General features: G+C 39.4%; 4 protein-coding genes across 6 annotated transcripts; 3 read left to right on the plus strand and 1 right to left on the minus strand.

Annotated features, from left to right (window-relative positions):
- The first annotated feature begins 737 nt into the window (after window positions 1-737).
- rpp25l (ribonuclease P/MRP 25 subunit-like) lies at window positions 738-2,769 on the plus strand. Its single transcript, XM_053490621.1, has 2 exons — window positions 738-1,004; window positions 1,501-2,769. Exon 2 carries the CDS (start codon window positions 1,509-1,511, stop codon window positions 2,151-2,153), a length of 645 nt encoding a protein of 214 aa, XP_053346596.1. The 5' UTR covers window positions 738-1,004; window positions 1,501-1,508; the 3' UTR covers window positions 2,154-2,769.
- A 3,811-nt stretch (window positions 2,770-6,580) lies between these two features.
- On the plus strand, window positions 6,581-8,895 carry LOC128516984 (uncharacterized). The gene is made up of 2 exons (XM_053490707.1): window positions 6,581-7,803; window positions 7,879-8,895. The coding sequence occupies exons 1-2, from the start codon at window positions 6,915-6,917 to the stop codon at window positions 8,289-8,291; spliced, it is 1,302 nt and encodes a 433-aa protein (XP_053346682.1). The 5' UTR covers window positions 6,581-6,914; the 3' UTR covers window positions 8,292-8,895.
- A 277-nt stretch (window positions 8,896-9,172) lies between these two features.
- si:dkey-11p23.7 (V-set and Ig domain-containing protein) lies at window positions 9,173-16,366 on the minus strand. 3 transcript variants are annotated; one of them, XM_053490712.1, is made up of 5 exons: window positions 12,962-13,026; window positions 12,766-12,813; window positions 11,439-11,695; window positions 10,060-10,449; window positions 9,173-9,879 (listed from the first exon to the last, which is right to left on the minus strand). In XM_053490712.1, the coding sequence occupies exons 3-5, from the start codon at window positions 11,485-11,487 to the stop codon at window positions 9,434-9,436; spliced, it is 885 nt and encodes a 294-aa protein (XP_053346687.1). In that variant the 5' UTR covers window positions 11,488-11,695; window positions 12,766-12,813; window positions 12,962-13,026; the 3' UTR covers window positions 9,173-9,433. The 3 variants fall into 3 exon arrangements, with proteins under 3 accessions (XP_053346687.1, XP_053346686.1, XP_053346688.1); XM_053490711.1 differs by lacking the exons at window positions 12,766-12,813; window positions 12,962-13,026 and adding an exon at window positions 16,298-16,366; XM_053490713.1 differs by lacking the exons at window positions 12,766-12,813; window positions 12,962-13,026 and adding an exon at window positions 11,998-12,068.
- A 200-nt stretch (window positions 16,367-16,566) lies between these two features.
- On the plus strand, window positions 16,567-25,160 carry cmtm7 (CKLF-like MARVEL transmembrane domain containing 7). Its single transcript, XM_053490714.1, has 5 exons — window positions 16,567-16,806; window positions 19,060-19,236; window positions 19,320-19,418; window positions 22,442-22,523; window positions 24,530-25,160. The coding sequence occupies exons 1-5, from the start codon at window positions 16,687-16,689 to the stop codon at window positions 24,541-24,543; spliced, it is 492 nt and encodes a 163-aa protein (XP_053346689.1). The 5' UTR covers window positions 16,567-16,686; the 3' UTR covers window positions 24,544-25,160.
- Window positions 25,161-25,567: the final 407 nt, after the last annotated feature.

The following is a 25,567-nucleotide window of genomic DNA, read 5'->3' on the forward strand; positions in this document are numbered from 1 at the left end:
TATTTTTTTTAATTTTTTTATTTAAATTTAATTTTATTCTATCTCTCTGTCAATCCCACCTTGAATCATTAAACAGTCTGTTTAATAATAATAGAAGTAGTGTCTCATACATCATACATGATTAATCTTTTTTTGTGATAAAAGCTAAATAAATAAACAAATAAAACCTAAAGAACCATATAATCACACAAGCACTGCGCTAAATCCAGGGTGAAGCGGTACAGACACTGAGGGGGGGGGACATGAGGCACCATTATTCATGTGTTTTGGCGCCGCCTAGTGGAACAACAGAAAATATACATCTTGATGAGTTGAAGAGAAAAAAAGGCAGAAAAAAACACTTAATTATTGATTGATGGTTTAACTTTTATATATATATATATATATATATATATATATATATATATATATATATATATATATATATATATAAATTTATATATAATTTAGGGGAAAGGGATAACACAAAACAACACTCACACACACAAACCATTAATTTAAACAGTCTACACTTCATTAGACTCCTGTTTATCAGAAACAGTGTTTATGTTTTAAAGTAATGTCCTTGAAAATCTACACAAACTATCACTTAGTGCCACCAGGAATTTATAAAAAGTATAAATTATATAATGCAAAAATAAATATATGGAGAAACGATAGGAATAAAAGAGTTTAAAAGAGAGAAAACTGAGCATGACCCGGAAGTAGAACCCGCACAAACTGCAGAAGCGCGTGAACGCTGCTCGTGCGGGCACGCGCCAGGTTAACGCGCGTTCCCTTGCTATGCTAACGAGTTAGCATTAGCTTGTGTGTAAGCTAGCTTAAATAACAAACACTAAACACTGTGTGTGTGTGAGGCAGGTCGTGGTGTTTAGCCGCGTTAAAGTGAACGAGGGCGGTTTTGTGAGCGCAGTTTAGTCCAGCATGAGTCCTGAGGTGATTAAATATTATAGCTAAAGTGCTAACTGGATTAGCTGAAGTTCATCAGTGGGTTAGTGTGAAAGGTACAAGATTATTTTCACTAAATAAATCTTGCATAAATGTAAAAAATAAATAAGTACCGCTTTGTAAATAAAATGTATAAATTAATTAATTGTTTGTCTTTCGGACTGTTGTACTAAAATGTATAATAAAAAAGCTGCTTTGAGACTCACTGAGCCCCCTAGTGGCTAATCATGGGCACAGCCACTAACCGGCTGGTTAATTAACTATATACGAGGGATATTAAAAAGTTTTGAGATAAGCTCTGTTTACAAGCTTTGCCTTTTTCGCTTTACATCCTCCCTCACATGACTTAAAACCTGGCAGTCGAGTTCGCTATAGAATTTTCAATGCACAATCCCGAGAATGTTAAATAAGACATGCTGTGCTGCCATCTGTTGGTGTGTTACAAAACTAGTCTAAAAAACTTTTTGATACCTCCTCGTGGTAATTAGTAAGTTTAGGTGATAGTGGTTTAAATGTAGCTCACATTAAAGCCGTTTTGTGTTTATTTTGCAGACGGTGAAATGGAGAACTACAGGAAGGCGGGCGTGGTCGAGCAGCCGTGTCTCTGCCCCTTTACTGACCTCCACGAGGGCACTCCCGTGGTCCGGGTTCGAGATGGCAGCAAAATCCGAAACCTGATGCGGTTCGCTCAGAGCCGGATGGAGGGCAGAGCCGAGAAGCCATCAGAGAGCGGCGGAGGTCCAGAGGAGGCCGAACCGCGTGGCGAGTCCCATCTGTGCCGTCAGATCGTGTTTACGGGCGTCGGCCCGAGTGTCTCCAAGGCCATCACGTGCGTTGAGATCATGAAGCGGCGCATGGGCGGACTGCACCAGGTCACACGTATAATGTACAGCTCGCTGCAGGAGACGTGGGAGCCGCTGGAGCCGAGCGCCGGCCTCGACAGCATCACCGTGAACCGGAACATCCCTGCCGTCTGGGTGCTGCTCTCCAGAGACCCGCTGGACTCGAACACGCCCGGATACCAGGCGCCCGGGAGCTTCGATGCGCTGTGGGTGCAGGCCAGCAGTAAAGAGGAGCTGGAGAATCAGAGGAGGAAGAGCGGAGGAAGAGGAGGAGGAAGTGGACGAGGAAAAGGACCACGCAGACAAACGGCGCGTCCCAGAGACGAGCGGAGAACTTCAAGACAATCATCAGGAGCGCGCTGAGGCTCACGCCCCCCAGGCGGAGCTTAAGTTAACTGTGATCAGCCAGGCAGAAGCGAGATTGTCCATCGCCACAATAAAACATAACATCAGAAAGCTCACGCCGGGGACGTAACGACTCTAAACTCATAGGTGGAGCCTAATTATCACGATAAATTTAAATAACATGGACAAGTGGTGATGTCATGACCTGGTTTATGATTTAATTTGATTTGAACTCCACCCCCATCATGCAACAGTAGCATATTTAAATCAGGACAGGACAAAGTTTTGGCTGAACTGGATGTAAAATATTTAGAAAATAAATAATTAAAGTTTTTCACATAATTTCAGTTTGCATTATGATTCATTGAAATTACTTATTTTTTTTAAATCTTATTTTGCCAAAGAATAAAGAAATAAAAATTTAGATATTTACGTCTCGTACAAATGAAAATACAAAGGTTAACGCTCACAGGAAACAATTCTAATTAAATTTTTTCTTATATTGAATGTAGTGATGTAATAAAACTGTGACGATTTAACAGATTTAACTAAAGCTGTTTCCGTTATTAAAGGCATAAATTGATGTTAATGTCAACAGAATAGTTTTTGTGTGAAATAAAAGAGTTGTTGAAGACTTTTCTTCTTGCTTGCTTTTAATTAAATAGAATCAGTATACTTATCGGAGTTAATTAATTAAAAAAAGGAAGGATTCACTGAGTCAAACGTTTCAGTGGATGAGAGAGGAGTATATCTTAATCCTGACCTGGAGTGTTTTCAATTCAGCTTCAGGTGGAAAAAACAATTATTAATTGATTCAATTAAGTCATGTAATATGAAATGAGCAAAACTCAATCAATATGAGTCACTGATTAACCCGATTTAACGAGTGAATGAGAAAGGAGTGAATCTGGGTCATGACTTAGAGGATTCACTTCCTCAGAACTAATTTCAGATTATATGGTATTGTCTGTTAATGCAAATACGACTCTCATCGCAATACAACAACCGCAAAAAAAATAGCTTAGTTTTTAACAGAAGCTTAGTGGTTAACACGTGGTGAGTTTCCTCAGGGTTCTCTGGTTTCCTCCCACAGTTCAAAGATCCTGGATCCATGATCAGACTGCCTGCTTCACGCCTAAAACACTGGCCTCCCAGGAACTCCTTTGCTTGAAGCGAGGTCAGGGCTGTACGGCGGCAACTGCAGTGAGCTCAGAGACACCTCGGGATCGACGCCATTCTTTAAAATGTTTGCCCTGTTCAAAAGATTTATGTCTAAGTGTCTCATCGCTGTACTGTACTCAATGTCTTCTGTAAATCTCACTCACTTTTATAAGCAATATTTTGTAAAGGAGCAGGAAGTAAAGTACTGAATTCCCTCCTGAACAGAACGAATGTAAACGGATGAGATAAAAGCAGGTTAAAAGCGTTTCTTCCCTGAAACATTATTGCAATGTGTTTCACTTCGCCACACTGTAAACTTGTGTGTAAAATCCAAAAGGTTTTGCTCTGAGGAGTAAGTACACAGTCTCCTTCAGCTCCTCTGGTCGGATTTTATGCAAAACTTTGTGAAATTTCTTTGTGAAAGTTTGGAAGTCAAATGTCTGAGTGTGTACGTCAGAAGGAGGACAGAAACACACCACGTACGCATTCAGTCTGGAGGATCGCGGAACGCTGCTCTGGCAGGTACTCGGCTCTCTTTTTCTTCTTTTCTATTTTTAATATTTTTATATTTAAAGTAAATAAATTGGTTTAAAACTGATTTGATTTTATGATTGATTTAGCGTTAGGATTTACATTATTCAATTCAATTCAATTCAATTTTATTTGTATAGCGCTTTTAGCAATTTTCATTGCCGCAAAGCAGCTTTACACAGTCAAAAGAATTATTTAAGTTTGTATGAAATGTGAATTTGTATGAATCAAAATGGTCAGTTTGTCCCTGGTGAGCAAGCCGAGGGCAACATTATATGATTATACACTTAAAAACACCTTTAGTATGTTCCTGTCACTGAGCGGTGACCCTCAAGGTTACATCTTTGGTCCTGTTTTATACATTTTTTATATATTTGAGACACATGTTCAAGTTACGTAAATGGACTTTGAGCACTGGAACAATTTTAGCCGACGCTGTGTTACTGTCCAGAGTGATTTAACTTGGGAGATTGTAATCGTTAAAAATGTAATGATGAGAGAGTTTTACAGATGCGTAAACGTTATCATTTCTAACATGATTATTTTCCTGTTCTCGATCATATGTTGTGTTATGTTTTCTGATGTAAATTCTGTGGCTCCTTCTACAGTACAGTGGTTTGTGTGTTTTTACATTAAACAGAGCTGAGCATTTATTTAATTGAACTTTGGAAAGAAACCAACTAAACAAACAAATTAATAAAATCTCTCTATTTTGATGTTCTTTCTTGTTCATAAACATATGCGATGTTATAATCTTAAATATATAAATTTCTTACAGGAAGTTTAACTGGTGATTATATTTGCTCATGATTTAGACGTGCATTGATTATTATAATATATTTTTATGCCACAATTGTTATTTAAACACACACAAGTTGATTATAACACACACACACACACACTCTAAGTCGTCATTTGTGTACAGATCTCTTGGAAAGGCACATTCACAGTTTTGTTAAGCAGATCAATGCAAATCAGGCAGGACAGACCCGGCCAGTGTAAACACACACACACACACATACGGGAAAGATTTTGCATTTTTGCTTTTAATAAAATTATCAACTTTAAAAACAACAACAACAATAATAATTATAATAATACAGTAAGAGGCTGTGACTCGGAACTGATACAAAACTGATAAGACTTTATTACAAAGACAAAAAAAAGCATTTTTAATTTTGATTTTAATTATGTTCTAGATGTCTAAATATGCGTGCACATACACACACACACACACACACTCAAAGTCTGTTTTCAGAGTTAAAAATAAAACAGTTTAGAAATGTAAATGTAAAAACATGTTTAATATAATATTAATGTAATATAATAAACTTCTACTACGGCAACAACTGCTAATAAATACAGTGTAATTTTCATATATTTATATAATTAAAAATAAAGCTGTTGAATATGATACATAAATATAAAACATATTCAACATAGTCAACATTAACAGTTATAGTTACAGTTATCATGTAAACCATTTAAGTGTTTATTTAATTGATGATTGGTGTTACTTATAGATTTAATAAGTTAATAATTTAAGGTTCTAATATTTCCTATTAATCTGATAATTTCACCAGTATTTTAACATCCTAGCTTTATAAACAATATTATCAAAATGTTGTTTGTTTTCAAATAATATTTCAGTAAAAAGAAAAAAACAGCATTAAACCAAAAGTAGAGAAAAGTTGATTACAGGTTAAATAAACAGAGCAGTTCATGCAAACGATCTCAGCCATTTACAAATCTGCTCCACACACCCTGATCGCGCAGAGCGACACGCAAACCGCATACGTGACTTCAGCTTCAGCGTGACTGTGATTAGTGTAGCAACTCTGTCCTCAATAACACAACATTAGCTTCTCCAGTCAGCTAACGTGAATATAATCTCTCTGCTGCCATGTTAGCAAGCTAGCTAACATGCTCTAGCATACCGTGTTATGATGTAGTGAAGTAATGTAAATGTAATGTAGGATCATTACAACTTAAGAACTAAAAGTTCAAAATTAATCCAATTCTGATAAACACTTTCGATGGAACTTTTAAGTATTTCTTCAAAGGAAAGAACATGAACCTAGACCCCAGAACATAGAACCCACACTTAAGTATACTGCATATATTTCAAAAAAGATCTTCAGTGGTTCTACTCAATGGCTCTTTGTTATATGGTCCTATCTAAAACTTTCAAGGGTTTCTTGGGAATCAACCAAAGAACAAGAGTTCTGCATATTGTTTAAAAATACAGTATGAAGATTTTTTTTTTAATGAAAAAGAGGTCTTCGAGGGTTTGCATAGGTAAAGGTTCTTAGCTGTTTCTGCTATGTAGAGGGCTCTATATGGAACCTTTAAGGGCTGAAGGACAGTTAAGTGTTTACTTTTTAAAAATATATTTTAATGTGGCGAAACAGAAAATGATGTTTAATGATGACAGGAAATTGTTTAATGACAGTTAAACAATTGTGAAGCACTTGGGTATGTTTCTGTCTTGTTCTACAGATACCACAGAGTCCTGAGTTTGAGGAACCCGGCCTGTTTGAAGCGCCCGGTTCTGCTGTTTAATCATGTTCCCCTTCATACTCATTATGTCGATCTTATGTCAAGGTAAGTAATGTAGTTCTTCATTGTGGGTTCCAGTCGTGTTTATACACACCTTAAACACACAATATTTCTTAATCTGAAATTCAGAGACTGTGAAACTCCAGGGTATGCTAATAACCGAGTGTGTTCAATTTTTTTATTTCGACAGTCCATGCTACTGACTACGGCACTGAATTTGTCACAGCTTTTCCAGAGAACCTTGCTTACTACTATCCAGCAACTCTCACCCTCACACTGAAAATCACCACCTTAGTTGATGGCACTAATATTCAAGTCTTCTTAAATAGTCAAAGTATCTGGAGCTCGACAAACTATGTGAGACAGAAGGTGTATTATGTCCCTGTTAATAACGGAGAGGTGAATCAGATTGGCCCCTCTGGGAATGTGGTCAAAATTACCAGCAACAACAACATCACTGTGTATTCTGTCAGCGTCCGAGGAGACAGCATACAGACCAGTGTTGTTCTACCTACAAGAAACCTGGGAATGAATTATCTGGTCCCTTCCTTTAATTACACCGATCTGGCCGTCAGGCTGAACACCTATAATGTCTCCCAGTTCATTGATACGACCACTGTGCCGATGGATTTCAGTTTCAGACTCATTATTATTAATGCAGAAGCAGTTAACAACACCGTGACGGTGACCCAAACCACTGATGGTGGGGGTACCACTGATTCTGTGATCACAATCGGACCTTATTCGCTGAACCAGCTGCCGAGCAGTAATTCCTATTTTCAAGTCTCATCCACGGGAAAAGTGGCTGTGATCCTTACCAATCCGTGTATCGACACCCCCAACTGCAAGTGTAACATGGTTGCGCACCAACTCCGTCCCACCAGCCTACTGGGAGATAGTTTCCTCTACCCTTACTATAATGCCACTGGCATGGGTCTTTTTGTAGCCTCAGAGAACAATGTTGATATCACGTCTGGCTCTCAGAAGTCGTCTGTTAGTCCTGGTTCTATAACCATGCTCCCTTATTTCCCAGGTCTCAGCACCGGAAGCACAATCCTCACAACATCACAGCCAGCTTCCGTCAATGTAATCTATCCAGGCCTTATAGTCGAGCTCCTCCCCACAACAAGTTTTGCTGGCTGCTTCTTGGTACACAGCACTGCGACTGCCAACACTATGGCTTTAATCATAGCTCTAACCAGTGAAAAGGATAAAGTCCAAATGGGCACTACTCCTCTGTCTGCAACCTGGAATGCTCTCAATGATACAGGGTACTCATATACTACCGCAAGCATAACCAATCCGTCATCAAATTTTATCTGGCATCCTTCCTCACCGATTGGGGTGTACATCATTGCGACTTCAAACATAGCGGTGACTTTTGGAGGTCCGGCAATTGTTTTAAACGACGAGCCAGGTAAGTCCTGCAGACTATAAAAACAATGAAAAGACAACTGTCTGTGCACTTAAACTATGTTTGTTTGCTCCACAGATCCCAACGGTTGTGTTGTGGTTCCTATTCCATTTGCTCTTTCTAACAACACAATGAGTTGGCAGGCATCTCGGGCTTACTGTGAAAGTCAAAATATGGTGTTGGCGAGTCCCAACCTAGAGTTTACGCAACACAAAATTGTTCAGTCGCTTATCAACATGAATGCAGCAGGTGGCGTGTGGCTCGGCATGCGACGCAACCTTACCACCTCTGATTGGTACTGGAATAGCGGCAACGACATCACCTTTACCGATTGGAAAGACAACGAACCTTCGAGCGGCATGTGTGTATCCCTTACTGTGGACAAAAGTGCGGATTTCAAATGGAGCACCAAGCGCTGTTGCACGCCCATGCAGCCCATGTGTCAAGGAAAAATGGTAATATTGAGCTCCATCACTGATACGGGTAGTTAAGCGATTTAGATGTTGACCACCACCAACTCAGACACGACCACCAGCATCAGCAGCTCTTTATTTCATGTTTCTTTAATATGTGTTAAGTCCAACCTAATACTAACGACACAGCAATCCATTAGATGGATGCTAATCATCTTATCAGCATAGTGCATTGCTAGTGATGTTTTAACTTTTATTATAATGAAAAGTAAATATTTATCTTGCTGCTTAGTAGCTTAACACTTAATATCGCAGCAGCTCATCCTAACACGAAGCATTAGCCAGTACCAATAAAGAAAGAGTTTTTTTCCATATTTTTCAGCAGTAGCTGCACTTCTCACATCCTGTAACTGTGTGCAGATTTCCACTGCTGTTTGTCAAAATTTATTTTCATCACAATTATTCTAAGGATATTATACATGAATAATAATAAAAAAAGCTTTATTTTCCTTTATCCTGTAAATATCTCTATCCTATACAAATATATAATTATATAAGCACATATGGCACATGTAACACATTTTCTTGGAATATTTAATGCAGTGTACTTACATTTTAACACTTGAGATTATTTTAATCCTTGTTACTGTATCCACAGAGTATACTAAAAATGTTTTTTTCTTTTCTCACTGTCTCTTTTTGAATTTAAAGATAAAAATGAATAAATATTTATTTAAATATAATAATAAATAATGTATGTTTCAGATCCTCATCTTAAACATGATGATGAAAATATGACAATAAAAAAACCCTGTTAAATATTTTGTTGGTTATGAAAGTCATTTTGATTTTGTGCAATAACACACACGTACAAGTTTCAAAGAGTGAGCGTGTATTTATTAGTAGGACCTTTATGATATATTTTAAAGAAACAAACAGGAAAAATGTTCAGGGTTAATTTTTAATAGAGTTAATAAGGAATTAAAAATAAAAACCACACAATTATTTTAAAACAATAGACAAGATAAAAAGGGAAGATTAAAAATGTGAAAAGCTGAAACTGAAGCACAGAAAACTGTTAGTAAAAACAATATTATATTATTAAATGTGTCATATCAATCAATCTGAAATGGGTGGAGTTTGGGTTAATCAAGCAGCTGATTGGTTTTCGCTAACCATAAAAGCTGTGTTTGAGAAACGTGTGCTGAGATTGAGAAACATCATTTGGTTGATTGACTCAGATTTTTGGACCCAACATGAGATTTAATGATCATTCCTCCCAGACCCCCGAGGAAGATAAGCAGCTTAACCGCTAATGCTAACCCAAGCAGCAGAGGTATGGTTAGTACATCGTCATTGTGGCTGTTGTGCTTGGACATTTCTGGACTCGGGGGAAGGATGTAGACGGTAGCCTGGTCGTTGCCAAGAGGGTTGGACGCTGTACAGGTGTACTGTCCCCCAGGCTGGACGTCCAGGAGCTGGCTGGTGGTTCTGTGGCGATCCGGAGCTTCCTGTGGGAGCGGGGCGACTTCGTTATCTGCATCGAGAACTTTGTCTAAACCTGTCCACTGGACGTCGGGTAGCGGAGAGCCCTGAACCTGACACAGGGCTTTCAAACTTGTGTCTACGCTGCCCTCTACGGACAAGCTTAGGATCCGCGGTGGAGCTGGACGTAAAGAAGTACACATCAAGACAGAAAACTAAGAAGTCTGATACACGTTGAGATAATAAACTCTTTTTTACAGAGAACCCTGGAGGGGTTGCTAACCTTTGTGAAAGAGTGTGAAAATACGTTTAATATAAAGAACAAACCCCTGTGAGATTGTCTTTCCTGAGTTCTTGTTACCTTCCACTCGTAGCCGCGTGCCCAGTTTGTTCTCGAAGTTGGCGTGCTGATGGTCGGGCAGCTCGACGCTGCAGTAGTAGCGCCCGTTGTCTTGCAGGCCGGTGCCGCTGATGCGCAGAGTCAGGTCGTGCTCTCTGTGGTTTCCCTCCAGCCGATACCTCTGGTCCTGGTCCGGCCCGGTCTCACAATGCTGGCTGCCGTTGAGGCTGGAGCAACGGAAGAGTATGGTGCTGGCGCGGGCGTGGCCCAAGCGCCACACCACGTTCATGGAGGAGTGCAGGGTGTGTGCAGGGTGAGTAAAGGAGCAGGGCAGCACTGCGGGGTAACCCTCGATAGTTCGCACCTCGGGGGAAACCTGAACGGACCAGGTGTCATCGTAGGCTGATAAAGCTAGACATGAAAGTGGAAAAAATAAATCCACGATAATAAAACATATTAATAACAAAGCAGGATGATTAAACTGCGATGCTTAATTGTTAACGGTGTTCATTAGGAATTTGACGCCCTTTCGTTTACTATGACCAGTTGTATTGGTTTGTATTGGTTGTTACTGGTTTATAATGTGTAGTAATGGTAATGTCTATTAATGAGTGATAAAGATTTGTAATTGGTGCGGAATGGTTAATACTGGTTTGTAATGATCGTAATGGTTTGTAATGAGTAGTACTAGTTAAAGATGTTTTGTTATTATTTGTAATGATTAGTAATGGTTAGTAATGGTTAGTCATGACTAGTATTGGTTAGTAATGGGGCTCCTGAGTGGTGCAGCGATAACATGTTGGCCACAAGCATGGCATACTTGCATTCCCAGTATCATCAATCATTGAAACACCAGCCAATCATGGGCGTCTTTGAGCTCACACAAACAGAAGGGATCGGATAGCGCTTTTCTCCAAGTGTGTTCTTGGTGCGATCTCTCACGGTGCGTGAACTAGATGCAGTCGGGACCTTCGTGTGCGTCAGAGGAAGCACGTGTTAGCAAACACCCTGACTGGTTGGTAGCGGTGGCTAAAGTGGGCGTGCCCTAATACAATGGGTAGGTGGTAATAGCTTGTAATATTGATAATTATTTGTAATGACTAAAAATGCACAGTGATGTTTAGTAATGGTACGTCTTTATAGTGGATTAACATGTCTTCTACTGAAGTAAAACAATCTGTATTGGATATTTCTTGATGGGTCAAAATATTCCATCCTGGATATGGATTAGACCTTTATGGAAAAATGAGTTTAATGGAAACCATTAGCCAATTCCCATTAGAAGGAGAATGTTGTTTTGTTTTTAAGCAGATTACAGAAGAATAACTTTGGATTTTTTTTTCATGCACCTGATCCACCTGAACACCGTCAGCCTGCAGTTAAATAAAAATGGTTCTTACCCGAGATGGCGATTAGGAGCAGCGTGAAGGTAAAGCGCAGGACGTCCATGGCTGTGCCACACGGTTCCTCTAGCGGCTGGAAACAAGTGTTGAGTCTTTAAAGACAGACGGTCAACATGTCTGACTCACGGTCACACGGCACGCGTCCAGCGTGCACTCTGAGTGGAGCAGCCATTTTACATGAAGCTGTTTGTTTCATGGATTCATGGGTTTAATACAACTTGTAAAGGTTGTGTCATTTATGGTTGGTGTGATTCCTGAAGGCAGATGAAACAGTGCTTATGTGCTTAATGTTTATAAAGACAACAGGAACTAGCTTGGATATTTAACATTATTAAATAATAATAATAATGTTAATAATAATAATAATAATAATAATAATAAGTGGATAAAAGAATAAAGTGTCATTCTTTAAAATGCAAAGTAGAAATATTTACATATCATGTGTTTAACCTCTGTTATGTCTAACACCAAATCAGTTGCAAGCAGACAGACAGACAGACAGACAGACAGACACATAGGGGTTAGGGCTATATGCTTCTCCCTCTCCGTTTCTCACCTATTTTTAAACTCAGTTCTGTTTTCTGGAGAACAAATTAGTTTCTTCCTGTTTATGATGAGAATGTTCACTGTGCTTCTCGAGCCCCTGCGCTATCACCATGGCAACAAACACAATGCTCCGCCCACAGACAGGAAACGCTTCCGTTCTCTTTACTTTTTATTAATAAGACAAAACCAAGGAACAAAATCCGATTATTACTCTTACTTAAATGCAAAAAAATTTCAAATATAGAAATATAAAATATGAAACTATGACCACTTTTGTGCTGTGTCTTCCAGATTTGTTGGCACCCTTCACTGATTAAACAGTATAAAAAACAATTAAAGAACCCCTGTGGTACTGAGCTCCAGCATTGCACAGGGGCATTGTATAATTTTACCTAATCATATGTTTTTTTTTTTTTTAAGATTGCATTTTAAGTTGTGATTTTTTGTTGTTGTAAAAAACTATATCTTTGAAATGATCAGCACCTTAATAACTGTTCTGAGGAAGCTGCCCTGGAGATCAGGTTGGGGGATCTTTTTCCACTCCTCCAGAACATTTTTAGCGTCCCATGATGCCTTCAAGCTCACTGTAAGAAGGTCATGTTCTTCAGCCTCTTCTTTGGTTTGCATCCTTAGTTTCTATACATTTTGACTTTGAAACATGTGGCTGTTTCTTTTGAGATCTCTTTAAACATGAAGAAGTTGTGATATGCCCTTCTAACCTTGCTTGTACAGAAAGATCACCCATATGTGTGGGAATTCCATTACATCACTTACTCACCACTGAAATCCTCCTTCACACTTGTCCTCTATCTTTTCTAGTCTGGAACTGCAACGAACATAGAGTCATATGAACGTAAAAGTCGCATTAATTCTGATTTGACTGTTCACATTGCAAAAAACTGCAGACCTGTTCCTGACTCCTGACTTTACATTGAGAAAAACATACAAACCACAAAAATCTGGGTGACCTTCACCTGCAGTGTGAATATAGCAACCCATCATCTCATTTCAATTTCTGCATTTAAAATTAACCGTATAAACCATGAAAGTTTAATCCCACAAGGCTTCCTCATGCCCACACACTGTGCACTTCATGAAGGGTGGACAAATGGCACCTCTAGACCACGCCCTGTCAGTTGTGTTACTACAGCCACTTGGTATTCAGATCATGATAAACTGCTAAAAATAATGAAACTATAGACTCTACACTCTGTGTACAGAAGCCTACTTGTCTCAAAATTTTGCTTCCTTGACTTGACTCTATGCGGTGCACTAGACCATGCATCCTATAAAGAGCTACTTCTTCTACTTCTACATCTTTTGCTTACTGTATCCTGTACATAATTGTTAGAGGAAAAACTTGCTCTGTAGTACACTAGATATACATTTCTAACAGGGTGAAATGCGGCATTCACACAGTTACTGAAGGAGCTCTGAGCTCCAGCTGTCTGAATGCTATTCTGAGTGGAATTCCTGGTGTTATTTAAGGTCCTGTATAACGAGGACATAATGGACACTGCGGAGTGACTGAACACAACAAATGGTTACATGACTATATGTATAGTGCATGCCTGTGACTTTGTGTATTTAATTGTGCGCTAAATTCTGATTGTAATTGGTCAGAATGTGTTGATTAATTTTCTATAACAGCAGCTTACATATAATTACGACTGACTGGCAAATATATATATATATATATATATATATATATATATATATATAAGGGTAAGAGGAGATGTGAGATGAACACGCCCCTCTCAAGTACAAATGGATCGCCATGCCCTGATCATATTTATTGTATTAGGGTTAGTGCATAAGTTCCTTACAGACTTGGAATCTTTCACAAACAACAGAGTTCATAGGGGACATTAGACTGGAAGGATTCCATATCAAGCCAAATTGAGGCAGGGTCATATCTAAACCAACCCGCTATCACCCAAAGATGAACAGCCAACTGATACAGTCTGATACTTGAAAAAATCTAAGCCCCCCTCGGAACCGGTCATCTGGAGTTTTGCCATCTTTAAACAGGGTTTCCTTTTGCTCCAAATAAAAGAACTCAACCAGCCTTCAAGCACTCTAACCTTCTTAGATAACAGGATTGGGATCATTTGTAAAGGATAAAGTAACCTGGGTAAGATATTCATTTTAATAAGGGCGATCCTTCCCAGCCAGGACAGACAAAATTAGCTAAATTTATTTTGTAACCCAAGGAAAAACCAAATAATGAAATAACACGAGTAAGGCTGGGAATGGAGCATTGTGGGTTAGACAGAAAAATAAGCACATCATCTGCATAGAGAGTAATTTTGTGTTCCTTTTTCCCAACAGAAATACCAGATATCAGAGCACTCTCCCTTGCCTGAGCCAATGGGTCTATCACAACATCAAAAAGCAATGGGCTGAAGGGGTCACCCTGCCGATTCCCACGGTGAAGGGAAAAGTTGCTAGATCTCATACCATTAGTGGGTAAAGCTGCAGTTGGAGTATTATAAAGTTCTCTCACCCAGTTAACAAAGTTATTGCTAGTGAACGCTGAGCTCTTTCCAATTTAATACGCCCAGATTTAGTTGTTATCTTAAGAAAACTTGGCAGCCACGATTTAAAGAAATCCACCGGACTCCCTTTCTCTTTGTCTTTGAATATTCAGCTGCCCATTGTGGTTCTCAGACATATACAAACTCTCGGTCAGTGCCCTAACAACTCGCTAATCCTAGGCTCATGTGTAGCAGTAGCACTCTCTGATGCTGATATCCTAGCCTCCGCTTTGTCCAACCGCTTACCAGGAGCCTGGAACTCTGCCGAGTGCTTGTGAAGAGTCGCGGCGAGAGGACTTAGCTTTTCATCTATTACTTTAAAAATGTTTGTGATCATCAGGTCAAAGGCCTTAGCCAGAGCAGGGTCGAGTTCACCAGAAACCTGAGAGTCACACTCAGAGAGGGTCTTTTTTGTCTTTATTCTTTTGGGTTCTCACCATTTTCTCAAAAGATTGTAACCAAAAGTCTTCTAAGGACATATCACGAAATGTTTATTTTAGATTACCTTCCTGAGGCCTTGTTCACACAGGCGTTAAATTTTTGGATAAACGAACTTGCTCTGAACCTCCTAGACGTTTATGTTGTGTTTTGTGGTGGCGCTTGATTGAATTCTACACCGGCGTTGGTTTGTCTCTGTCTAACGTCAGCCTGCAACCCAAATTGTAGTTTGTGTGTTAACCTGTGGGGGCAGTGTGTCGGGAACTGGATATGAAAGCCCGCCGCTACTGGGTTCACTCCCTGACCGCACAACGTCGGATTAAAAGAAGTTTTTTTTTGTGGTTTATGAAGAAATGCGAAAATTTCTGCGTACGTTTTACAAAAAATTATTATTTTTTTTTTTGCCCTTTTCCGCATTTCCCTATGTATAGCATGTAGGATCACGGGATATATCCGGTCCTCCGAAGCGTAAAATGAACGCGAAGAAAACGAACTAGAAGCGGTTTCCTTGCGTTCGTTGGGTTTTAAACGCCAAGAAAAAGCTGCATGCAACGTTTTTTGATGCCGTATAAACGCGCAGCCGAACAAACGCACGTCACCAAAGCCCTGTGTGAACATTCTCATTGACTCCTACATGTAGAAAACACTCGCGCTTGATCCGCGCTCGCTGGAACGCAAGAAAAACGCTCGATTTTAACGTCCGTGTGAACAAGGCCTAACTGTTAATTTTTATAAGATAAACAAGAAAATAAAACTGAGCAAAATTACGCCTTTCAGAAACGTTACTGAGTAAAATGTGCATATTAAAAAGTTATTTATTAAATTTAGCTGGGGTGGGGATATTACTAGTGTGATAGAAAATGTTTTACATTTATTTATAAATATTTATTAATAATAATTGTTTAAACATGCAACCTTTAAAATGTTTTTAACACATTTATTGTGATACTCTATGGTAACTTAAAAGTAAAATAACATAAGATTGTAAATGTTTTTTTTTTCAGTTATAAATAGTATTAAGTAGAACTATTAAGAATTATAAACTAAAGAAACGAAATATAATTTAATAATAATAATAATAATAGAAAATCAGTCTTTATTTCACGCCAGATTAGCATTAGCATTTTTAAACAAGATTTTGAGTCGCAGCCGCGCATGCGCAGCAGCACAGAACGGGAAAACAAACTCGCTATAGCAGTTAGCACCAGCAGGCTTCTTTGACCGTTTAAGGCTTTAAAATGAGCAAGCTTTATTCAATATTAGACCACACAGATATGATTGTTGATGTGACATTCTGCTTAAATAAGAGATTTTACTTAAATAATTAATATTTACTGTAGGTACAAACGTGCTTTTTTAATCACTTAGTGATATTTTTTGCGAACGCCACGCGCAGGGTTCCCAGTGGATTCTGAACGTGCTTTAAGCCCCGCCTTCATTCTCATGGCTGTGTCCAAATATGTGTAGACTTTGAAAACGAAGTGCACTATCTAGGGCACTGGACGCACTTAAAAGTTTATCCTCGTGATACCTGTGAATGATGTGAAGCGGTTTAGGATTTAGCCGAAGTCACGCCCCAGAAATTACAACAGGACTCTGGAGCGGACACACACACACACACACGCACGAGCTCAGTGTGCGCACTCGCTTTTAAAGCACACACACACACACACACACACACTGAAACCCGTACAAGGTTCTGAAAAGGAAATAAGAATAACAAAATGTCGCACAGGGTTGTTACGACGACCTCCACGACTACGACCACGACCACGTCGGATGGAGGATTTTTAAACGTCGGTTACTGTCGCTCGTTTCAAGGATTATTAAAACTTGCCCAAGTGGTAAGAAAACAAGATTTTCATTAATATTATGTTCAAAAGTATTTTTTTTTGTTTGCATTTCAGATAGGACAAGAGTTTATTTAAAACCAGCCTTAAACCTGCAGTGTGTGTGTGTGTGTGTGTGTGTGTGTGTGATGTTAATATTATTAAACTCTTTATTGATCTGTTACACTTGCATTATTGTACATCAATTACTTTTCATCTGTTCAGTTTGTTTCCAGCTTTAATATATATTATTCTGGCCCAGAGTTGACCACGCCCCCTGTGAAGGTTGAGATTATTTGTCACATGTGAAATTATGTTTTTGCATATCACAGTGAGGAAGTTGGGGTCAGAGCGCAGGGTCAGGCAGGGTTAAGGGCCTCGCTCAAGGGCCCTACGGCGGTAACTTGATGGTGCTGGGGTTCGAACCCCCGACCTTATGATCAGTAACCCAGAATTTTAACCATTTGGCCCCGATGTTAACTATAGAGGAGACCTGCAGAGGGAAGAGAGCTGACTGATGGGTTGATGGTTAGATCTGTCGGTGTTGTCATGGCGATTCGGGCTCGCCCAGCGCGATCCTGTATTCGGAGCTTATCTTTAAGATAAAGAGGACGTTTGCTATTTGTTGGACGGCCAGGATAAGATGTGTTCCGGTCTCATGAGAGGGGAAGTCATTCAGCTTTGAGAGCGAAACCACTGAGGTTCACACACACACACACACACACACACACACACACACACACACACCGTGGGGAAGTACAGCCCATGTTAGGAGATCTCTCTTCCACTGAGAATAGATCTCTACACTAGCGTTAGTACGCGTCCCTGACGGTTAAAGAGTTTGTAGAAACATTTAAAATGTTAAATCTAAAAATAATCTTCCGATCTTTAATGTAATCAGTAATATTATTATTATTATTATTATTATTATTATTATTATTTGAGGTTGAAGCCCACGTACATGTCTGTGTGTCTCTCTGTACAGCAGAACTCTCTGTCTAACTTATTAATACAAAGAAATCCCATTCTGTAAGGTTGAGTATCTTACGCCTTGTTTACACTAAGTTGTCCTTCTTTGGTGCTCAGACAAATACACTCCCTGTTCGGTAATCGGAGAGTGAATCACAGATGAGAAATGGAAAAAGGAGATCAAAGGATAAAGATGAAGTTTTGTCTTAAAACCACTCCAGCGTGTTAAAATTCACTTATACCACTTCAGCGCTGTTATTTCAGCCAAAGTGAAAATATGAACTAATCCCAGTAAAAATATTCACTTTATCTTTTCTAATTAATATCTATTGGTGCAGGTGTTTGTTTACATCAAGATTAAACTTCAGGCAGGGATCTAAGGACTGCAAAAGATTCAGTAAATTCTGTCCAGACAGTTTTTTTCCCCTCGATTATGTCTCTAATTTAGTCCCCGTCACTAGGGGGCTCCACATTAAGGCTACTACTACAATTCAGCCGGGAGGGCCGAAGCCTATCACGTGTTTCCTCCGAACCACGTGACGCCAGCAGACCGCATCTTTTTGAACTGCTCGCTTATGCACCGTTGGGGGCGGAGTAACACACTCGGAGGAAAGCGCTAGCTGCTCCTTCCGCGTGTGTGACCTCACAGACACCCCTGATTGGCTGTAGAGCTGTGATTAATGTGGGAGCGCAAGTACCTCTCATCCCTCCCCTCTAAGAGAGCTCGGCCAATCAGCTCTCGGGCTGCGAGAGGTTACAGCATCACCCCTGTCCAGACAGTTGTGCATCATGCTGTGACATAATCTGACTGGCAGGACAGACAGGAACGTTTCTGGGACTAGTTTCTGGTCCTCCAATGTGCGAAATGTAAAGATATTACTGAAAGAGAAAGCTCGTGTAGCCGCTCATTAAGTTCTCGTCTCATTTCCAGAACTTTCTGTCCGTGTTTGCAAATCAGACCTTGTGTTGACATGCAAAAAAAAAGGAAACGCATATAAATTAATACAACACAAGACATTTCAAACATTAACACCAGGCGTAACCAGGAAAGAGGTAAACATAGCAACAATTACAAAATATCATGGTGTTGCTTATGAGCAGGAAGCGATGCGCACGGAGATCTGAAGTTCAAACGATACACAGATGGAGGTTTGATGAGAGAAGTGAAAGTCTTTTGAACCGTATCGCTGTAATGAATCCTAATGATTTCTGATCCTTATTTACTTTTTGATTTACCAAGAATAGATACATATATTTGTATTTTGCTTGGTTTTATCTCATACTGAGACGTGTTTCTAGCTGAGCCTGATGATCGCCTTCCTGTGTGTCCACTGCGCCCCCGGGTGGACGGACTACGACGCGTTCCGTTACTTCGAGGTGGTGACGCTCTGGTTCCTCTTCGCCTTCCTCATCTTCTTCCTGATGTACGTGTTCAGGCTGCAGTCGAAACTCCCCTGCATTAACTGGACGCTGACGGTGAGCGCATGCACGCTTAACCAGACTGCTTTTGTTTTACAGGCGTCTGTCTGACTGACGTTTTCTCTCTTTTCTATTCCCAGGAGTTTTTCCACTATGCCTTGGGAACCCTGCTGGTCTTCATCGCATCCATCGTAGCAGCGGTGAAGAGCTACAACCTCTCCGCTCTCATAGCCGGATCTGTGAGTAAAATCTTACTAGAACGGAGCGTTAGATGTGACGTCACCGTGCTGCGATAAAACATGTTTTAAAAAAGAAATGCTATGAGGACAATATTTGTTTTGGAGTGTCTTTTTGTTATTTCTACTTTATAGCCCTTAAAATAATATTCCTTCTGTATAATTATTAATGATGGGAAAAACCAGGGACAGTTCTAAACACACTTAGCAAATAAAGTAAATGGTTTAGAGCACCTGTAGGATTATAGAGGAACTGCAACATGTTGCGCATATATATAAACTTGATAAAAATGAATAAGAGTTTTGTTCGAGGAGCATGTTTGTAAGTTGGATTTGTTCTTAAGTCTGACAAAGTGGGTCTTTCTGACTAAATCCACTTACTGACTAAATCTCTGTCCCCTTTCCCCACACTGCCATCATGTGGGCAAAAAAACATAACAGCACTGAAGGAAATGAATCTTACATGTCATGACAGTGTTGTCTCTGCGCTTTTAAATCGTAAGGGGAATCCCAGATGTCCTTCTGTCTCAGAGCTGTTTTCCACTGTATTGGACTGTAAACTCTATTATGTTGAGGAATTTCTGGAATAAGGATTATTCACCATTAGGACAGATTTACAGGACAGACAATTTCTATCATCGTGCTCCCAGATTCAAACCAGTGAGGCCAAATCATTCCACGGTCTGTTCATGTCAGCGGAAATTCATAATTTAAATGTTTAAAAGTCGTGGACAACCCGTGTAGAAATACATTAAAAAAAAAAAAAAAAAATATATATATATATATATATATATATATATATATGGTATTAAAATAAGTAATAATAAGCATTTATCGATTTAAAAAAAGTAAGAAAAAAGGTAAACTTTTTGCTTCATAAACCAAATATGATGTAATGACATCATGTAAGTATCATTTTTTAAATATAAATTTTTCAGTTTTTAACGCTGTAGGTTCTCTCTCTCTCTGTGTGTGTGTGTGTGTGTGTGTGTGTGTGTATGTGTCTTTCTTTCTCTGTCTCTCTGACCCCTAAATCCCATCACTCAGATTGTCTCAGTTTAGAGATTTTTAAATGAAGCTTAAAGTATGGGTTCAATGTAGAGAAACAAATCAAATATTGTCCTGAGCAGTGTATTACACACACACACACACACACACACACGCACACACACACATATGTTATTATTGAGTCAGGGACCTCATGACCTCAGATGGAGTTGTGAGAGCAGCAGAAACTAAAAGAGGAAGAAGAGAGAAAATGTGGATATTAAAAAGTAGAGTTGTGGTGAACAAAACAGGAAATCACACGTGTGTGTGTGCACACACACACAAACACACACTCACAAACAGACAAAGAGTGTGAGTGTTTTCGTAACAGCTGAAGATCTGCACCACACCCTTTGGTAAAATTTGAGTAATAAAAGTTAAATATAGATGATGTCAGAGAAGAAAATTGTCCCAAAAGTTCTCCAGTGAAAGTGTTGGTGTTTATCCAGAGAGATCTGTTCTCCTGACTCTCCACAATTTGTGATTTCTGAGAGAGTACCCGAGAAGTGACCGGTCTGGTATTTCTCAAGTGTGTGTCTCCACTCCTCCGTGTGCTGTGTGTGTGTAACAGTCACACACTTCCTCATGACTCCTAGACGCGGTCAAAGAGGGATCTCAGAGCGTTCGCCTTTCTTAATCCGTACCTAATTCAACATTTCTTCAGATATGTTCATCGACTTATTAATACTCACTCATTGGCCGCTTAATTAAACAAATATCTAATCAGCCAATCAGACGAGAGCAGCTCAGAGCCTTCAGGCCTGTAGACCTGGTCAGGGCGATCCGCTGAAGGTCAGACTGAGCATCAGAACAGGAAAAGAAAGTGAAGTAAATGACTCTGAGTGTGACGTGGTTGTTGGAGCCAGACACGAGTGTCTCAGAGAACGGCGTGAAAAAGAGAAAATATTCAAAATACCTTGTGAGAGGAGACAGCCAGACTGGTTCTAGATGAAGCAACACATGAAAGCTTGAAGCAAATGGGCTCCAGCAGCAAGAGACCACAGGTCACATGAACTCACCACAGTCAGTCAACAGAAGATTGGATAAACATCGCCTGGTCTTATCTCGATTCGGATGGTCGGGTCAGAATTTAGCGTAAACAACATTTAAAACATGGATCCATCCTGGTGTGTGTCAGCGGTTCAGGCTAATGGTATAATTGTTGTTTCTTGGTACACTTTGTCCCCTCAGTACCAGTTGAGCGTGGTTTAAACACCATAGTCTGAGTATTGCTGCTGGGTGAGTCCATCCCTTTATGAGCGCGGGATAACAGGTGTCCCAACTCTAAAGACTGGTTTCTTTAACATGCCAGTGACCTCACTGTATGAGGGGGCGGGAATAAAATCTGTAATATTGTGTAAAAAAAAAAAAAAAAAAAAAAAAGAATACATTTTCCCAAATTATGTCTCCGGAAATGAGTACAAAGAGTTTTGGGACGTGCTGGACAGTCGGGAGAGTCACAGAGTCAACAAGTCTGCAGCGATCTTATGTTGATATCTACTGAATGTTTCCAGCACTGTGGTGGAGAATTAAGGCAGTTCTGAAGAAAAAACAGGGTCCAGTCCAGTACTAGCCAGGTGTACCTAATAAAATGGGCGTCACCAAATACAAATGATCTGTTCAGTGCACACGCCCACTATACGTGATAAAACACGTGAATTTTTGTACACAAAAGAATAAAAAAAAAACAACAGGGAGTCATTTTACGATTTATATATAACACAATTCCGTAATAAACAATAAATGCTCTACAATGCTCTACATGGTTAGTATGTTTAAATCAGAGGAGTGAAAGCAGTCTTCTCATGTCCTCCTCTCGTCTGCACTCGAATGTGTTCTGATATAAACGAGTTGTGTGTGTGTGTGTGTGTGTATGGAAATAGGTTGGTGAAGGTTAAATGTGGATGCTGTTCATATTTTTGTTATTTTCGTACAGTGTGACAGTCATGAATCTAAACTCCTTTGCTAATCTCTTTCAGGTTTTTGGCTTCATTTCGACTTTCCTCATGGCGATCAGTTTATGGACGTCATACAAAGTCTCGTGCGGCTCGCAGCAAACTAGTGAGTCTCCCTCTGTCTTTTACTCATCTCTGTCTTTATTTTTATAGAATATATAAAATTTGGACTTTGGACTGTAATGAATACAGTGATTGTAATTATTTCTACACTTTTTTTGAATCACACATGGACCCAGACTTGAACCCTGAGTCACTCAGGGGGAGGAGGGTGTGTGTGTGGGGAGGTGTATAGAGGCGAGAGTGTGTGAAGGGGCACAGTATCAAATTACGCGCACGCACACATAACAGGCTGAAACAGAGAGAGAAAATGGATTTTTAACTTCTCTAATAAGACTTGCTTTTGCTTTACACGCACGCTGCACACACACACACACACACACACACACACACACAGACACAAAATAAAATATGTTTCACACACCCGCGGTCACAGTGATATAGTAAATAGTACACGCGTGCACGGATGTTGATTATACCAGTAAGAGACGTGCACTAAGACCCAGCAGGGGAGACGATTACCCACAATTCCACAGTGCAAGAGAGAGAAAAAAACGTTAGCTCAGTTGTGATCACGTGACGCTCGGCGTCAAAACAAGAAGCGCATGCGTGATACATAATACTCGGTACTCGTAAACCAAGACTTGTTTGTTTTCCAAGTCAAAATTTTTAAAAATACTTTTACTCGTCTTGTGGAACACTCGCAAACTGTTCACTGTATTTGGAGTACTTTTTCATTGCAGAAAATGAAAACTCCTTTGTGATTCCTCATGCATGTTGTTTTAATCAAGACCTTAATAATTTTTCTATCATCATCACAAGTTTGGCCCATAACCTGTTAACTAATAATACCCCTATCTCCCCTAGGCGGTTTCGTGCGGTGCCCGTAAGTTCGGTTCATTATGCTTCACTGCGAGTTTTGGTGCTGTGATTAGGCTTTCCATAATATTTTACATTAAAGATGCTAAATGAGTTTCTGTCACGCTTGCGAAGTCGCCATGCCGAGCAGAAACATATATGACGATGTTAACGCTAAACCGTAAATATTGGCACCATCCTGTATATAGGCAATGTATATTTTCTTGGTTAATAAATTATTTAAAGGCATACATCAGATATTCTGAGGAACGTATCCAACAGTGATTTCAGTATTATTTGTACAGAAGTACCTCGGCACACAAACTGAAATTTTATATTGTGAAACGCATTGTCCCATAGGAAATAATGTAAATGCAGGTAATTCGTTCCAGCCGTCCTAAAAATATTACCAATATAATCAATTTCCAACGCTATCATCATATTGCACATAAAAACAAAACATTTTGAATAGAAATGTAAGTAAAGTAAAATATGAAATAAATAAACATTAAACCTCACTTAATCTTAATTTATGATTTCTCTCAGCACCAGCTGCTTTGAAAAACCAAACTAAAAGGGGCTCCTTTTTCTTCTTGTTGCCATCCTTGATGACATTCTTGTGACCCGTAGTGCTGTGTCTTTATTAATCTTACACAAAATGCAAAATAAATAAATAAATACACGGAAAAATAAGTAAACTTGCTTTGCCTGGCTTTCCACTGACACAAGCAGGTTTTGTGTCACGGCTCCAGGACGTACACGCAAGTTAGCCGGCGTTCGGTTCAGCCGCTCATATGCTGATGATGCTTTATATTTTTCGCAAAATTTCATATTTAGTTTACAAAGTGTGGATATTTTCTCTATTTACCAATTAGGTGACTTCTGAGTCAGTGGGTTTCACTGGGTTTTAGTGGGGGTATCAGAGTAAAGGGGGTGAATATTTATGCACGCCACACTTAGCAGATTTTTATTTTTTATTTTTAACATTGTTAAAAACCATTTATCAATTTCCTTCCACTTAACAATACTGTGCCACTTTGTGTTGGTCTGTCACATAAAGATCCCAATAAAACACTTTTACGTTTGTGGCTGTAACGGGACAAAATGTGGAAAGGTTCAAGAGGTGTAAATACTTTTGCAAGGCACTGTATATATACCATTTTTAAACTTTCACTTTGTTGTTCTGCTCTGCAGCTATCGGTGTGTAACGCGACCTGATCCACAGTCACAGGAAGGAACACGTGATCAGCTGCTGTATGGAGTGATGAGAGTTCGGCCCCGCCCTGAACGCTGCAGTTTACACAATTAGGACTCTTACTCTTTAACCCTCAACTCGTGGGCGTGGCCTGTCCAGCATCGCAGCTCTCTCTGGTCATGTATAAAAAAAAAAGGAAGATTTTTAAACGTCGCTCGCTGGTGTGAAGCAGAATAAAGTGTTGAAAAAGTGAAGTGTTGAAATGGAGAGAGAGCATAATGCATCAGGACACACACATCTGACCTGACGCTGATGTCATTCTGTTCATCACTGCAACATTAAAATATTAGAATTCATTCATGTTATAAATCTGTTTATACTTTAAATTTGATATAAACATTATTATTCTTATTCACCGAAGCTTTAAGGTGGGATCAAATATAGAATTATTGTTTTAAAGTTTTTTTTTATTTCATTTATACCAAAAAGTGTTGATGTATTTATTTTTAAGATAGTTTTGTTTAAATTTCGAGCGCTTTAGGTCACAGTGCTGGATGTTTTGTGAACATGACTGGGCATTTAAAGTGATAAAAAAGGCAAAACTAGCTAATAAATAAATATCATACTGTGCCATAGTGTGTGTTGTTTGGAAAGCATTTTCAATAATTTAAAGTGCCCCAATTATGCCATTTTAAAGGTTGCTACTATAGCTTAATGAGTTTCTTAAAACAGGTTTACATGTATGCAAGGTCAAAAAACACTTTGGTTTTCTCTAAAAATAGATTTAATTTTACCACACTTCTAAATGATTCGTAAACGACTCGTGTGAAGCAGTTGGAAGAGTCAGTCCGTCTAAACCCCGCCTTTCCTTGAGCCCTCACTGCTGTGATTGGTCAGATGGCGCGGTGATTTATGATTGGTCTACCGCTACAGCGTGGGTCGGAAAACGAAACGTCCATGACCATAACTGAACGACGGCTCTGGAGACCCGTAAATACATAGGAAAAATGGCGTCGGTTTTACCGTGTAACGACCAG

Source organism: Clarias gariepinus, unplaced genomic scaffold (genome assembly GCF_024256425.1).
Source record: "Clarias gariepinus isolate MV-2021 ecotype Netherlands unplaced genomic scaffold, CGAR_prim_01v2 scaffold_30, whole genome shotgun sequence".
NCBI lineage: Eukaryota > Metazoa > Chordata > Actinopteri > Siluriformes > Clariidae > Clarias > Clarias gariepinus.

What these genes read in the sequence shown, in the direction of transcription:
- LOC128516984 (XM_053490707.1), top strand. Translation starts at nt 6,915, where the DNA reads ATGAATTATCTGGTCCCTTCCTTTAATTACACCGATCTGGCCGTCAGG. An exon ending in TGTTTTAAACGACGAGCCAG is followed by an intron (nt 7,804 to 7,878) that starts GTAAGTCCTGCA and finishes TTTGCTCCACAG; the next exon opens with ATCCCAACGGTTGTGTTGTG.
- cmtm7 (XM_053490714.1), top strand. Translation starts at nt 16,687, where the DNA reads ATGTCGCACAGGGTTGTTACGACGACCTCCACGACTACGACCACGACC. An exon ending in TATTAAAACTTGCCCAAGTG is followed by an intron (nt 16,807 to 19,059) that starts GTAAGAAAACAA and finishes ACGTGTTTCTAG; the next exon opens with CTGAGCCTGATGATCGCCTT. An exon ending in CCGCTCTCATAGCCGGATCT is followed by an intron (nt 19,419 to 22,441) that starts GTGAGTAAAATC and finishes AATCTCTTTCAG; the next exon opens with GTTTTTGGCTTCATTTCGAC.
- rpp25l (XM_053490621.1), top strand. Translation starts at nt 1,509, where the DNA reads ATGGAGAACTACAGGAAGGCGGGCGTGGTCGAGCAGCCGTGTCTCTGC.
- si:dkey-11p23.7 (XM_053490711.1), bottom strand. Translation starts at nt 11,487, where the DNA reads ATGGACGTCCTGCGCTTTACCTTCACGCTGCTCCTAATCGCCATCTCG. An exon ending in GCTCCTAATCGCCATCTCGG is followed by an intron (nt 10,450 to 11,438) that starts GTAAGAACCATT and finishes TTTCATGTCTAG; the next exon opens with CTTTATCAGCCTACGATGAC. An exon ending in CACGCGGCTACGAGTGGAAG is followed by an intron (nt 9,880 to 10,059) that starts GTAACAAGAACT and finishes CTTTACGTCCAG; the next exon opens with CTCCACCGCGGATCCTAAGC.